Source organism: Neolamprologus multifasciatus, chromosome 18, assembly GCF_963576455.1.
Source record: "Neolamprologus multifasciatus chromosome 18, fNeoMul1.2, whole genome shotgun sequence".
NCBI lineage: Eukaryota > Metazoa > Chordata > Actinopteri > Cichliformes > Cichlidae > Neolamprologus > Neolamprologus multifasciatus.
In genome coordinates this window covers 21,165,927-21,182,053 of record NC_140456.1, presented here as the reverse complement: position 1 = coordinate 21,182,053, position 16,127 = coordinate 21,165,927, and the positions used below count along the sequence as shown (strand labels likewise).

Below are 16,127 nucleotides of genomic sequence, written 5' to 3'. Positions count from 1 at the left end.
AAAAAGATAAGGTTGTATTTTGTAAAGGCATACAGTGATATTGGTATTCTACACTATAGTGTAGTAGTACTATCATCAGTACCTTTCACACTTACAAGTCTCCCTCCCATGGTCAAAAGACTAGAAATATGTGTTATTCCCCACAAATAAACAGGAGCATCTACAGGATGAAGCACTTGTTGGATGGTGTCATGTATGTTTTTTATGTATAGTAACATTATTTATATTGATACACACAGTATCCTGCAAATATAATATACATTATTTAGAGGCTGAAAGCTTTAAAGAGACACTGGATATCTTTAGTGGTGATTTTGGCACAGCTGGTGTAAATGTAGTTGAGGAAGGACGAAGTTATTGTACTGTGTTCTACATTAAAATCAGTCCAGCTCTTTTCTCTAGTACAAATATTTTTAATTGAATTGCTGAATTTGTTGTAATTTCTAACACCCTATTGCTCAGCTTTCTCTTGAGAATGAGATTCTTAAATTCAGTGAGATATTTTATCTGGTTGAATAAAGTATAAATAAGCGACTTTGTCCAAATCTGATTGCTTGTTTCTATGTTGTGTCATGCCAATTATGTTTGACAAATTATATGTCAACCAGTTATTTTCAACACTTTAAATAAGGCAACTCCCAAGAAATATCAAGAAACAGCACTACAATAGCTTAAGTAACTCCCCTCAGGGACTTTTTGTGTGAGTTCATCAGAATGAAAAGCAATGTAGTCTTATCAGACCACGTTGAATGGCAATGATTTCTGTGGAAATCAGGTCATTAGAGATTTGTATTTAGCACTTTGTAATCAGTTCCATGTAAATGGGCAAATAAGATTAAGTAGAGTGTTCTTTGGGGTAGAGGTGGTCCAGAGGCTTATGTAGAAAGGCAGTGTGAGGTTGTTTAGAGTGCAGGGATCCAGGCCATGAGGAAAGAACACATCTATCCTGTTGTGCTTTACAAGACGAAGGGACGAATGTGTCCCTCTGCTGTTAAGTTGCTGAACTGGTTATGGCCGCCTGCTGCCAGGATGCTCGACTCACCATTATCCATCACCCTTCTCGCCATGTCGGATCATTGTAGATATCCAGCTTTAGACAAACAAGGCTAAAAAAAAAACGAATACAGTTTAGTGCTTTATTACTTTAATCATAAAACCGAGGCCTGGGATCGTGTGTTACATAAATATGAAAGCAGGGAAGTTCAGCTTCTTCTGACCGAGATCCACAGAGCAGCAACACAGTTCTCAACCCCTGACACAAACAGAGAAAGTAGAAAGAAATCCAAGTGCTTTATACAAATAAAACATTGGCGATATTGCATTATTAATGTAGCTGGAACACAGAGTCTAAGTTCTAGATTCGGTGAAATCTAACTCCTACAGACTAAACTATAAAATAAAATAAAATGCGGCGTTTCTCTATGACAGTTTGATTCTTGGCATTTTTACAGATCATGTAGATAAAACTCTGACTCTTTAGAAGTTGTTCAAAAACACAGCAGTTCTTTACGCAGCTGCGGCCTGGCTGAGTCTCCTGTGCTGGTGCAGCAGCAGCAGCATTACTGTGTCTGAGATCTCTCTGTACCTGATCCCATACAGGTAAGGAGCAAATACCCTGGGCAGCAACATAAAAACACACATATTGACTGTGGAGACCCACACGCGAACATCCTGAGGTATGTCTTTCCTGTCTATTAGAACGAGCTCCATGGTAAAAAGGAAGCCGGGGGCAAAGTAGAGCAGGAGCAGAACCCCGTGGGCCAGCAGGGTGACCCTGGCCCTGGAGAAGCGGCTATGCCAGATTCCTTGTGTCCTTGTTACCATGTAGAGGCGAATGTAGCAGTAAGAAATGAGCAGTGAACACATGAGTGCAGCTACGAAGAAGTAGATGTAGATCCCAGTCATGTTCCTGGCCTGAATGAATCCAAGGGAGATGAGGACCAGACACACGGGTAGCTTTTCATGGAAGTTCCCACTCGCTACCTGCGTCTTGATCATCACTGTGAAAGGGTATATGGCTGCTAACACCCACACCCCCACCAGTATGCAGTAGGTGCGGGAAGGTGGAATAACGTCACGGTAACGGAGAGGCCAGCGAACAGCAGCATAGGTGTCGACCACCATGAGCGTGACCGTGTAAATGGCACAACAGTAGCTGGTGACGGTGAGAGCGGTGACCAGCTCACAACCCAACCATTGCATCGGCGCTCTCAAGGCGTTACAAATCAATGTGGCCAAGTTGAGGAGGACCAAAAACAGGTCGGCCACCAGGATGTTGGCCAGTAGCAGGTAACGCGTCTCCTGGCGCAGGGCACGGGATAGGAAAATGCTTACCAGGAGAACAGGGCTGGCCAGCAAGGTGGCAAGAGTGATGACTATTGTGGGGATCAAAAACAAATCCAGGTGCCATTTCTCCAGGACCTCCACCCACTCCTGCGTGATGTTTGAAATTGGTATCGGTGATGTCATTGTACCTGTGAGTCACGGAGGAAGTGCAGATGGCGACACAAGGGTGTTTTATGATCACAGTCCCTACTTTCTCCAGCCAAGTCCTGTGAAAGAAAAACACTATAAATCAATGTCCACAGCGCACTACATTTAATACAGGTGGGATACACCTCCACTCTAATCCACCCAGCGAATTTGAACTGGATGAGCAGGTAAGAAACTGTATAAATCAACTGTAACTACATGCAAATATGGCTCGAGAATATGGCTATATTTATGCATTTGCGTAAAAGCTGCAAAGAGCAAATGTGGTCTCTACATGAATGATATCTCTGTGTGTGTTTGATACAATGATAACCTTGTTAGGCTGCAGACTGGAAAAACAAAAACAAACAAACAAAAAAAACAGTAATGTCTAACACTTTAATGCTCCGGCTTTTTAAACATGCCATTTTTATTTTACAGTCCAGTCAAATTGTTTTAGTCTGCTTAACAATTAAAATGAGCGACCAGAAGCTTGTTGGCAGAATTCGAATATGAACGAATATTCAACAATGGACTCTGAACATCAACTTCTCTTCATGTACAATCTCACAAATCAGGTGCAACATCATGATTTCACTCATCAAAAAATAAATAAAAATAACTAAGATGAACACCACAACCATGATAACCAGGTCCCCAACCAAAATTTGTATACACTGAACAAAAAGAGCAAAACAAAACCCAGAAATGACTACATAAACATATTTATTGACAAATTATCGATTGAACAAAGGTGAGTGATCTTACCTGAGGCTCAAAAATGGAAAAAACTGCCTGTGGCGTGCATCCGTTAATGCTCAAATAAATAAAACGGTGCTCTGCAGCACTCATCTCACTGGACGGCTCTTGCTGAATGTACCCTTTGTTGACTCAGAGAGATAGTATAGGGGCTGCAGAGAGCTACAAACACTCAGCTGTCACGTAGTAACGAGGTGGAGCTCCCCACACCGTAGCTTTTATAGAGTTTTCTGCCCAGTAAATCGGATTGGTTTTCAAGAATTTATTTGACTTTATTCGAAAACTTACTTAAAGGGATTGGCAGTCATCAGTTTTCAATGCGACTCACAAGTCAAGCTTCTGAAATTAATTTAATTTATGCCGTCAATGAAGGAAAGTCAAAAATATTAGTGACACTTTTACAAATAAATTATGTGGGAGACATTTTTCCTCACCCAAAGTTAGAACTGACCAAGTCTCACACCAACATCCTCACGTTTTACATCCTGATGAAACCACTAACATAAACCCCAGCAAAAGGCTCTTCCTGTGTTCCCATGGGTGGTTTAGATAATAATCTAGGAAACTTCCCTAAAAAGCAAAAAGCAAAGACTGGTTCAACAAGCAGTCACTTCTTTCTCCTTTTCCCATATCCACTTTTTGCTTCTCTATCGTCATCATCTTCCTCATCATCCTCATCCTCATCGTCACTATCAGGTTCGGTCCTGCCCTGCTGCAGCTCCTCTTCCTGCCACTCCCTGGCTGCCAGTCTTTTAAACACGTCGTACTCCTCCGCTGACGCCTGGGCGATGTGCGCGAGGAAGGTGTCCTGGTCAACATTAAGGACGCTGTCCAGATTGGGGTTGATGATCGTCGTCTGTCCTTTCTTGTCCGGGGTTTCATAGAGGCCCCGTCGCTCCAAGAAAGTGTGTCGACAGCGGATCTCATCCAGACTGTAACGAAACAGTCGGCACTTCACCATCTCCGCCTGTTTGACACCCATTCTGAAGTAGACGTACTGTGGAGAGAGGAGGTAAAATGTGCCGGTCAAAACAGTTAGTACACAGTTTGACAACAGCTTTAAGTGGACAACATATAAAAGTGTGGACACAGGAGATACTCCTATCTCAAAACTCTGTGCTGATCTTAAGGACGGTGTGCTTTCATGTGGGAAAGTGCAATGCGGATGCACACTGTCCCACTCTGCACTGTACAAAGAGAACTGCAGAAGTGCTCACAGGATTATAAAATGCAGATCTGAAAAAAATTATATACACAAATAACATTCAGTCTATTATTACTGGAATAGAGCTACTGAGTATCTGCCCACTGTGCTTATAGTCTTTGATAACTTATTCAAAACATCTAGGAATTCACATTTGCATCTTTTATGTAATAATATGGTAACCGTTGTTTGTTACACATTTGAATACACAGAACCCAAGTATAAGGTCTGTTTGGACAGGTCTGCTTGACAATCCAAACCAAAACCTAACAAAAAGCAGCAAACACAATTCACTTGCTCACTTGAAACTTGTACTCCAGCTGATCCAAGTTCTCCAGCACCACTGCTGGACAATCTCTGATGATGTCTGTGACCTGCTGGGAAGTAAACAGGCACTTCTCTTTGAGAAACATCACCACATTTTTTACCCTCTTCAAAGGCACAGTCAGGATCCTGGGGTAATGGGCCACCACCCTCTGAAGGCTGCCTACGGAGAAATAGAGTAAAATGCAGGTTTCATATATTTTCAGTAATTTTATGCTTGATCTAATGTAGAAAAAAAAACTGCGCAAAGGCAACACTTTACCTTCAACTAAGCCTATTTTCCGCAGGTTGCTTATGCGCTGCTGCAGCTGTGCCTCTTTTATGGTGTAAAGTTCAGGACATTTCTCCAGGCACTTCTTCACACTCGACGGGTTGAGGCCCAAGACAAACAGAGCTGTGAGGGTTGGTAGGATGTGTTTGGCAGAATCTCCTCTTCTGACATTGGCCAGAGACTCGTATATCTGCTCTGCCTGACTCTCTGTGAAGCCCATATCAATGAAAGAGCGCAGGGACAGCTCAGTGACCGGGATCCCACTCGGAGGATTCAAGTCTTGACTGTGCTGCGTTGCCTGGTTGGTGGAGGAACAACACCATCTGGACTGGAGGTAGTATCTCCCAAACTGACGCGGACACAGTGTAGAGATGGTGGCATTTCTCACAGCCAACCGTAGTACCTGTGGAAAAATACACGCCTTTAAAACCCTCAGACAGCAGCGGTAGAGGGGGCAGAAAATATGCTAACAAACTCCATCGTTATCATTAGCTCAAGTTAGCAGACGTGAAGGTTATAAATGTCAGTCTTTTCTTTCCTTTTTTACTGATGGGTCCATTCAGTTAAAAGTGTTGCACCTCTAATTATTTCTACTTCGAGGAAAAAGATACTAAATCGTAATAGTTTGTATTTATACTTCACCTGATTCACAGCAACACGGGTTCCCATGCTTCTCCGTTATCGAAATATTTCCGTCTTCCAACTTAAAGAGTGCAAAGGTTCCGCTACGTGTGTATGTATATCAAAGACTGTAGAAAACAGTTTTTTCTACAGTCTTTGGTATATATTCGGCTAATCAAATATGATGGTGTGACCATGATTTAGAAATCTTATAAGACAGACATTTTCCTAATTAAATTGCCTGTGTCGTGCCAAAAAGTGATTCTCGATGTTTGTTTGTTTTTTAAGCGTCTAATATCTTTGTTTCTATCTGTATATAAACCGCAGTCATTAGGGTTTACATATAAAATAAAGAAATTACTTGTTTTATCCTTATGGCTCTGCGTGATTGTACTAATAAATTCAGTGCTTTTTGGAAACATATTTTTAACCTCAATGACACCTTCAAACGTCACTTTACCAGGATCTAATTGCAGCTTGTGTATTGTGCCCCAAAGTTGCTTGATATAATTCGTGATTGACGTATTTGACAGATTGTATTTCAACAATCATCAAGTCAACAGTCTAAATAGAGACTTTAGGTCACTTTTTGTCATTGCTTTCCTGCCCTGAGTAACGATATGGTGCTCAATTCATGTTATCAATGTCATGAGTTAATCATTTTTAATTACAAAAGATATTTTCAGATGAGAATCAGCATGGTGAATGCAATCAGGATACATAAAAAAAAGGTAAAGTCTGGGCTTTTTAAATGGTTCAGTGTTATAAGGACTTATAAGGAACTCATATCTTCACAAATACACAGTGAAAATACATCCTCAACTTTATTGGAATAGCTGACAGTCTGTAGCTAGTGTAATGTACTCACGATGAAATATTTGCAGTACCACCCTCCTCTCTACTTTGAAATAACGTTAAAGTCTGTGAAGGAAATGGCAGCCTGTAAATAACAGCAGCTGTTAATCTGGCAGATTTAACACCAGCTGGGAACCTAATAAATGTGTCCCCAACAAGTACTGCAGTCATTTAGTGTTTTGGATATAAATTTAAGTAGCAGTTACCTGACTGAAGAGAACATGCTTGTGGCAATACATTTATTGATGTATAAAAATAAATAGATAAATATCAGATATTCTTACACTTTTAATTAAAATATACAAGAATAAAACAATGAATATAAATTGCCCATTATTTAAAAATAAAAAGCTGGATCAAGAGTTTCTTTAACTTTAATGAGTTTGTGTGATTTCTCTGAGGTAACAGCTTATAGTTGTTGTGTTTTTGTAGTAAAGCTGGGTGATACTTTAAACTGTCACAATTTATTTATTTTTTTGCTGCTTTAATTTTTCCTCAAACTGCAAAAAATAAATAAAACATTACATCCTGAACACAGAAACAAGCACAGTGTGACCGACCCATGATTAAGTCAGAAGTCTGTTTGTCTCATATTTAGTCCCGACAGCAGCGTCCCATCATTGAGGCACACTTCATTTTTCTTCAACATTTATATCTTTGTTCAGTGACTCCAGATAAAAAAGTTGATTTGACAGTTCGCATGAAGGCTTCACTTTGTTTAAGCAGAGTCTTTAATCCTCAACGAGGTACTTATGCAGCTCCGATTTCAGGGCTGCAATCTCCAACCTCTCATCCTCATCTTCCTCCTCGTCATCCTCAGGCAGAGTGTCATCCCCACTGCCTGAAAATGAGCTCTTCCCGATGTATGCCTTAGGACTGGATTCTTGGTGCTGCGGTAAACCTGATAAAAAGATCAGAGGCCCCAGTACATTAAAACATAGCTAACGATTGTCAACAAGGTTCTCAAACTGTGGTGCAGGTGGAAAAGGAAAAATATGAAGTTGGACTAAGTTGAATTTGTATTACATTTCAAGGGGAAAAAATATCAAAGTGGCCTGATGCTTATGCACTTATTTTATTGTTGCAGAGTGATGAGTATTAAGAGGTGTAAGGGATAAACTGTTTCCACCTCCTGAGGTGGGGAATATCAGAAAAGGTCTGACACCTACTAGACCAACAGTACCATTTAAGAGTACTCACAGCAGCTCAGATTTTCAGGAACCACCTCTGCCCAGGTGTACTCTGATAGAGAAATGGGCTGGCTGATCCAGGACTGCAGCAGCAGCTGGTCTAAATCCATTCTGTGAGTTGGGTTAGGGTCAAGCAGCCCGTGTAATACATCATCCAACTCTGAGAGAATACACAGAAAAACTTCAGAATCTGACTGGACAAAATCGTCTCTATAAACTCAAAGGATCATATTTTGTGAAATCACAACCAGCTGCTGTGTACCTGGAGAGAGATGATACGGGGGATTTAATTTGGCATCCAGGATCTCACCCACGTCACAGAAGGGATTCTCGCTGAAAAGCAACGTATAGAGCAAAACCCCCAGAGACCACATCTCCAGCTCTGGACCCTCATAGCTACAAAAAGAAGCCCACTTATGAGAGAAGCCTACAATTATTAGCAAGTTAATTCAGTGCTGATGGTATATTCTCAAAATTGTATACTCTAGAGTTCAATTCATGAGTTCAATGGGTCATAAATGTAATCTAGGACTGTAAAAATAACTCTTAACTAGACTCTGCATTCAGATTCAATAATTTAAGTGACTTCTTTAAACAGAAGGATGCTATTTAACCTACATGTTTAATAAAATACATAAAAAAAAATTTTAAAAAAAAGGAAAAAGAGAATTAACAGATAGTGTATACTCACGGATTTCCCTGTAGCACCTCTGGGGAGCAGTACTCAAGGGTGCCACAGAAATTATAAAAGAGCTTCCCAGGAGTCATTATAGCAGCAGAGCCGAAGTCTATCAGTCGAATGTGAAAACATGTGTCAATTATGATGTTCTCATCTTTTATGTCCCTGTGAAGGATGTTCTTGGTCCTCAGATAGAAGACAGCTGCCACAATCTGCGAAGAGACAGACGCTGCATTTTAACAAAGAACAAATCAACACTTCATGTCACATTTATGAGCCCACTCTCCTGACACGGTTGTATTTTTCTGGCTGTGCGTGTACCTGTCTGAATATGTAGCTGGCAAGGGGCTCATCGAGCCTCGGCTGCATGTCTATAAACTCAAAAAGGTCCAAACCATCTCCGTGTTTCTCCATCACCATCTGAAAGTAACTCCCATTCTCAAACACCTCCAGCACCTAGTGACACCAACACAGGTGTATGATGTGAAGCAACACAGTTCACGATTAAAAACATTATTTTGGAAACTTTGCGACAGGGTCATGTGATGCAAACCGCACAGCGACCTTAACGATGTTATGGTGCGTCACTCGGGTCAGTATGGCGATCTCCTGGCTCACTCGCCCTAACATTGGGTCGTCTATCCAGCAGTCGCTCACTATTCTGGCCTTGCTGATGAACTTCACAATCACCTGTAGGTTTTTAAAGTAGGTCATAAAGTCATCTTCTGCAAAAAAACAAAAAAACTACATATACAAACAACACCCCCCCCCCCCCAAAAAAAAAGAAAAAAAAAAGAATTTCTTACTTCTTGCCCATCGCAGCGCCTTTCTGCCTTCCAGACAAATCCAAAGGCTCCTTTACCAACAGCTTTGATCGGCTTGTACTCTTCTTCAAACTGTCCATCACAGGCTTTAGACTGCTCGAGGTCCATGGTGGAGCGCAATGCTTCCCCCTGACTGGCCTCACCAATCCTCTTCATGAAGAAACGAGTAAATGATCACCAAGTTAAAAGCACAACCGCCTCTAATGAAGTTTAAATTAAAATATAAATAAGATAAAAACCATGCTTTATTGACCTAGACTTAAGATCATTACAGCCACTGACCTCTCCTAGACTGCCTGCTGTTTGGTCGTGCAGTGATTGATCCGTTTGTGACATCGCCCCCTGCTGGCTGAGTCTGCACATCCACATGCAGAAAATGGAGCTTCCGTCTGGGAGGTTAATCCCGCACACATCACACAGCACATCTGCACACAAGGAGAGAAAAATACTTGTTGCTTTGCATTTGATTTTTAGGAGGAATCTAAAGTACAGTAAACAGTTTAACACCAACCTATTCTTGTGCCGTCTCTGTGGTATCCACTTCCTTCAAATCTCCCCTCCACTATACATGTGGCATCTGAGGACTGGTTGTGTCCATACACCTTCTGTTTCTTGGGAGTTGATGTGGCAGGCATATCTGTTAGTGACTGAATCCCAGTATTCACTTGTTCACAGCCCTCTTGGCCCTTTCCTTGATGAATTGCAGAGACAGCTTCCCAGTGAACCTGCTCATCCTTATGCTTTTCAAGTTTTTCAGGTGATTTGTTTCTGGCCTCCACAGAAGCAACGTCCCCAGGCTCACTGGGCCCCGCTTCCTGGTCAGACAGCACCATGCATGGGGAGGGAGTCCGCAGGAGCTCAGCTGTATCGCATGATGCCACAGAGTGTGGGGTGTCATTGTTGCCTCCTCCGCCACTGAGCAGCTCTATATTACCACCCAGGTCTAGCTCCGCTAGGGCCCGGCTAACCAGATCACCATTGCTGTTTAGGTCCAGAAAGACACTGGCTGTGTCCACTGCTTGGGCTGGATCAGAACCACCGTGTTCACAGAAGCCAGAAGAAGACCTAGGAAATTAAATTAGAAAAACCAAAACATTGTTACATGAATACATGAAAAATATATTCATAAAGGAAGGAAACGTCTAAAGCTGAAATAAGGAAAGAAATGAATAAATGTTTGACAGTGGAATCAAATACTGTATTAAAACACAGAGAAACACATCCAGGTGTTAGTATAGCAAATGATATGTGAAATGAATGTTTCTAGTTTTCTTTGAAGTCTAACTAAACAAAAAGGAAGCACACTCAATTGAAAAAGGCTTATACAGTTGAAAAAGGTGCTGACCCACTAAAGACGCCAAAAATATGAATGAGACAGTATTTCTAAGCTACAGGCTGAAACTCGTCTGTTTCTTCCTGCCATTGTGCGATATTTTAAAGTATGATATACGTAACTGCGAGCGCTGACATTCTCATTAGCATCTTTAGATTCTTTGAAGTTTCAACCAGGCACGTCAGAGGCTTTCAGGGCCTCATCTTACCCACACAACTGAAAAATCTCTCTCCTCACCGGCTCTCCATTGAGATGACTTCAAAGCTCGATTCCTCAAGCACAGAGGCAGATGAACGGTGATCTTTTCCTACATCAGAAGGTTTGTTGTTGATCTTATCAACAGCATGTTCATTCCCAGCAGGACAGTCTAGAGAAGAAGAAAAACATTCATTATACGTTGTATTTATAGCTGAGCTCCATTTATGTAAAGAAAACATCAGCAGAGCTACGTCACACCTGGGATATTCTCAGGTTCATCTTTTTTCTGAACTTCACTGCCCGGCTGCTGTTCTCTCTTTTGGTGCGATGGTTCAGTGGGAACAGAGCGGCAGGTCTCGTCATCTGGAAGTTCCACCCAGGTAAATGTCTTGAGGAGTGCCTGAGTAGTATCCACACTGTCTATCTGACTACAGCATGGTGCTACCTGAGCTGCTTCTTCCATCAGCTCTGCAGTGTTATTGGCCCTGAGGAAAGACCGGCCGTTCCAATCCAATTCTTTTCTTTCCATGCCAACACAAGAAAGGTACAGGCAAACTCCAACAGCAAAATATTTACTGAAAACGTATCTGAAGTCTCTCCTAGGAAATCAAAAATGTATACGCAAAACTGCAATCTATATTGTGGATGTCTTGTTTTTTGGGGTTGCTGCAAGCATAAAACACAAAGCACTTCACCTTACAAGCACTGGTAATAGCATATAGAAGAACGAATGCCTTAACTCCCGGCTCATTTGTCCCTGCAGTTACATTTTTAGTGAGTGAATAAGTCTTTGCCTGTTTATTTCCCCCACAGGCTGAAGATTTAGGACTTATGCAAGTTTCTATCTGCATGCTGTAAATTGTAAATGCTTAGCTTAAATAAAAGCTCAGTACTGAAATACATATTTTGTATAAAAGGTTGGTAAACAATAATATTCAGTTGGAACAACTTAACGATGTGTTACTATTTCTTCAAATGATAAATAAGAGGCACTATATTAGAAATCTCTACTTTTTTAAATTTATTTTTTAAATACCAGGCATGCTTTGACATTATTTGTCCAACAGATGGCAAACGAGAGGCCTTTTAACACACTTAACCCACACTGAGATATTCCAGCATCACAATCATTCATGAATCAATCATGACTGTGAAATTTGGGGAAAACATTCCAGTCACAAAAGCTTTACGAGTCTAATTCAGATACAAGTTTTATGGAGGAAAACAATAACAACAGAAAGGACAGAAACGATGAGCAGTCACAGCTGATCTAACAGGGGAAAATGTAATTAGTGTTTCAGTGTCTATTGAGTAGTTGGAGACACGGTGAGACCATCAGGCTTGACCAGTGAGGTGGAGTGCTTCCAGATTTACTGCAAAGCACATTAAATATACATGCAGCCTGCGGCTTTAAGGCACCTGATTGTCGCAACAGCAGCTTTTGTCTGTCCAGCATTTCAGAGTACACAAACTCATTCTGTTTAAAGTCTACAGTGAATTTGAATATCTGCTGGCATAAAACCTCCTGTCAGAATTAATCACCATCATATCCAAGGCTACTAAAAGCCTTGGATATGACTTACCAGATAAAATCATTGATACACATTAAAATCACGGAGCCTGTGAGCTGGACAATTTTAATGTGCCCGCGTACTTACGTAACCACACGTGTTGAGGTGATTGCAGGAGGGGAGAGGGCCAACAGAGCGCTGCCCTGTTTATCCAGCATCGTGCTGGTGCCAGTGAAGATCCTGCCTCTCCCTGCTGAAGTCCTTTCCAGAGCTGCTCGGTGCACCATGGCCATGTCTCCTGCCACTAGTGAGGATGGGTCTAAAATTGAAATAAGAAACTATTAAGTGATGCACAGTGCAAACAAATAATACTGCATGACAGGTAAAAAAATAAGTACCTTACATATTCCAACACTCACCATATTTTCCTGATATCCTGGATGCTGCAGGACTTTTAGGGGCCTCTGCATGAGAATCAGAGAAGGATCTGGCCTTTCTGTCAGAGTCCGACATCCACCCATAGAAACCGGGCATCAGGAAAGTGATGTTCTATAGATAACAAAACAGCAATATCTATGAGGATTGGATGGTCCTCAGTCCAAACATCCATGTTCAGTGGTTACATTGGCTGACCTTCCCCAGCAGCTCGTCCTTGCTGTAGCCAAACAGACTGAGGGCCAGGTGGCTGTGGATGCTGACGATAGAACCATCAGTGTGGAGCAGAAGGAGACCGCTGACAGGAGCAAACACCCAAACTGTTCCAGAGTATTCTAGGGCTGGGCTGACAGTGCTGTCCACATTGACATCTGTGAAAGTCCAAGCGTACGTTCAAAGTGCACAATTAGTTAAAGAAAACATAAGTGATATATAAAACCAAATGACATGGGTGGGGGGGTATTAGTGAATTCATTGCCTTAAAACACAAACATCAGACTTGAGGATACTAAACAACAAGTGTTCACTATAGTGGACATAGACACAGCATGAAAAAGGCTACTAACATTAAAGCTGCCTGAAAGCTGTCAATGCAAGCACCATATCTGATCTGTAAGGGCCATATTAGTACATTTCCAACTTTAAATTGTCCAGGAAAAGCCCCAAAATGTAAAACCTACACCTCTATTGGACTGCAAGAAGTTTAAATGTTAATTGGAGTGTACAGCACAACACAGTGTGTGGGTGCATAACCCACACACCCACTGGGTGCACAACAGTGAGTGTGTTTTTAATCTATTGGTCATACCTTTGTCTTACAATTTAAGCCAACTACCTGATGAGGATGACATTTCAAGGCTGTCATTGAGGTGTATGTAGCCAGTCCCATTAAGCTGGTGTTGGGGTTTCCCACACTGCACTGCCCCTTGAAGTTTAACGCACAGCGGGACTGCTGCACCTTCTCTGCTTCTACCACACACTCGCTGAACCCTCAGCATCTGAAAGGAGATAGAAACATTTAAAAAGGGATATAATTTTCTTTTTATCCATGCCACCAAAATGTCAGAGCAGCACATTGATAAAAAGGGTCTCGGAAGCAGAGGTTAAAATTGCGAGTTTTCCTTAGCTGAGCAGAACAGTTCAAAAGTGTGCTTACTTTGGGCAGTGCATGACTGCGGAGGGGGATTTGTAAAGAGGGGATTAGCTCCTTCACAAAAACTCCTTTTAACTCCTCGGGATGATGGTATCCATGGAGATGGGCAAATGCCAAATCACAGGTTAGGATTCTGCCCTGAAAGTGACAAATGTACATGTCTATGACTAGACATTACTTTACATTTGTAAAAGAATGCTAAATAAGGGTGTACTTACATCTCTTGAGAAGGACAAAAAGGAAGACATCCTTTCTACATTTTCCATCACGAGAAGGAGGTGCTCTTCATTCTGTGATTGTCTGTAGGTGTACACTGACACTGGCACCTCTCCAGATAAAGTCAGGGCATCCACCTGCCAAAAACACAAACAAACAAAGAAAAAAACCCCAAAACAAATGAAATGAATAAATCTCTGGTGTAGATTAAAGAAATCTGACTCAATGGCTCATGCTGTTTTAAGTCATTTCATACCACTTTTCCAGACGCTGCTACAACAGTCCCATCGACTAGTGGAAAATCCTCTTCCAGTGCTTCTTCCAGGACCTGACTGGTTTTCTTTAAGAGGGAGGGCAGATTTTTTCCAATGAGCTCTTCAGTTGTGCACTCAAACAGCTTGCAGGCTTGTTCATTTGCTGACAAAACCTGAAATTAAAATAAATAAATAAATAAATAATAAAGTAAGCAGTTCATACAGTTGAAATGCTGGTTATCCTGTGCTGCAAAGCAACCTCCCTCCACATTAAGTCAACAACACAGTACCTTTTTAGTTTTATGGTTGACAGTTAGAATGACTTTGTTTGGGTTGAAGGCAGAGGGATACCCCGGCAGGCCAAAGTCACCAGACATTAGCTGACTGAAGAGCATCTCCTCTCTCTCTGACATAGTAGACAAGTGTGGCAAGGAACCAGCTTGAGAAGAAGGAAGCAAACTACACATCTGGCGGTTTTTTGTGGGCACAGAAGATCCAATGTCAAAATGGTCACCTGTAGGAAAAAGTGGTGTTATAAGCTGATTTAAATACAATCTATTCCCCTTAGTTTAAGAACACAAACCAATCAAAACCGTCAGTGATGGGGGTGGGGGTGCCATATCAATACTGACTTGATATGAATTTATTAGCGCAGCATTTCTGTTGGTTATAATGAACACAGCTGAAATTTACCTGTCAGGGAAGCCGGATCATAACGACGCTGAAAGGCTAAAAGCCTCTCCTTGTACAGAGGTCTGCGAGTACACGGGTAAGACCTGTTCAGGTCAAAGTCATCTTCCAGGTGACCAGACGAGAAGTCGGGAACCACACAAATAGTTTGTCCTTTAACAACGACGCTTCCGGAAGCTGCAAAACGATTCTCAGTTGACAGCGACATTGTTGCTGTTATGTAGCTCGCGTTGATAATAGCTGACGCAAGTATAAATGACAGAGAATCAGTGTTTGCAGCAATTACAGCTTAATATCACAAGCTAACTTTGCAGTTTATGCAACAGGACATGATTTATTGATAATATCTACGCTGCTCAGATACTGCAGCATTCAGGACTCACCTCAGCTCGTTTCCTACTTGTTAGGCACGGCTGTTTGAGTTAATGCCAGTTGACAAGGTAACGTTACCTGCACTGCGCACTGTGGCTAACTAGCCATTTGCTAACTCGCTACTGCAAGTTAGCAATGAAATTGTTAGCGCTGCTAACAATTTCACTGCTGCACGGTCAGTTCTGATTTGTGTTAAATTACCGACGTTTTAGGCTATACCCGGAGTCGACGTCAGCATCCAAGCAAGTCAGCCTCGGTTAAAAGTACATTTTATTAACGTGATATTATTTCGCTCAATGCGACAATGTCTTTTGTAAACCGCGGGCTTCAAGCGTCAGTGGAGTAGACGATTTCAGGACGTCCTCTGGAGCCAATCAAACATCCAGCTACGAACCAGGAAAAGTTCATTGGATAATTAACCCGGAACAGCCCGCCTTTGTTACCATGGCAGCACAGTCACGCAAAAATAATTACTGCTGCATTCAAGTGGAGTGTGAATAATCGAAGTAAAGGGCTTCACGTAAACGGTCTCTCTCTCACACACATACATATACACATCTCTCTCTCTCTCTCTCTCTCTCTCTCTCTATATATATATATATATATATCTTATCTTATAAATCTTATAAAATACACTGCTGCTCGCCATCTCCGCTCACAGACTCAGAGTCTCTTAGTTGTTCCCCGTACACGACTGAAGACAAAAGGGGACAGAGCCTTTCAGTCTGTTGCACCAAGGCTGTGGAACAGTTTGCCACTACAATTA

General features: G+C 41.7%; 3 protein-coding genes across 4 annotated transcripts; all 3 read right to left on the bottom strand.

Moving 5' to 3' along the window:
- Positions 1-209: 209 nt before the first annotated feature.
- LOC146497833 (putative G-protein coupled receptor 148) lies at positions 210-2,689 on the bottom strand. The gene has a single exon (XM_085141986.1). It carries the CDS (start codon positions 2,467-2,469, stop codon positions 1,507-1,509), a length of 963 nt encoding a protein of 320 aa, XP_084998112.1. The 5' UTR covers positions 2,470-2,689; the 3' UTR covers positions 210-1,506.
- Positions 2,690-2,858: 169 nt separating this feature from the next.
- On the bottom strand, positions 2,859-5,805 carry mterf4 (mitochondrial transcription termination factor 4). Its single transcript, XM_085141985.1, has 4 exons — positions 5,673-5,805; positions 5,022-5,433; positions 4,738-4,922; positions 2,859-4,228 (listed from the first exon to the last, which is right to left on the bottom strand). The coding sequence occupies exons 1-4, from the start codon at positions 5,697-5,699 to the stop codon at positions 3,839-3,841; spliced, it is 1,014 nt and encodes a 337-aa protein (XP_084998111.1). The 5' UTR covers positions 5,700-5,805; the 3' UTR covers positions 2,859-3,838.
- A 1,043-nt stretch (positions 5,806-6,848) lies between these two features.
- Positions 6,849-15,895, bottom strand: pask (PAS domain containing serine/threonine kinase). Of its 2 annotated transcripts, XM_085141977.1 has the most exons (21): positions 15,373-15,895; positions 14,993-15,229; positions 14,590-14,813; positions 14,302-14,472; positions 14,048-14,182; positions 13,833-13,967; positions 13,512-13,674; positions 12,875-13,047; positions 12,661-12,790; positions 12,389-12,560; positions 10,989-11,215; positions 10,770-10,899; positions 9,711-10,264; positions 9,482-9,624; positions 9,182-9,349; positions 8,940-9,065; positions 8,697-8,831; positions 8,388-8,587; positions 7,959-8,092; positions 7,707-7,856; positions 6,849-7,407 (listed from the first exon to the last, which is right to left on the bottom strand). In XM_085141977.1, the coding sequence occupies exons 2-21, from the start codon at positions 15,195-15,197 to the stop codon at positions 7,238-7,240; spliced, it is 3,645 nt and encodes a 1,214-aa protein (XP_084998103.1). In that variant the 5' UTR covers positions 15,198-15,229; positions 15,373-15,895; the 3' UTR covers positions 6,849-7,237. The 2 variants fall into 2 exon arrangements, with proteins under 2 accessions (XP_084998103.1, XP_084998104.1); XM_085141978.1 differs by lacking the exon at positions 14,993-15,229.
- Between the last annotated feature and the right edge of the window lie 232 nt (positions 15,896-16,127).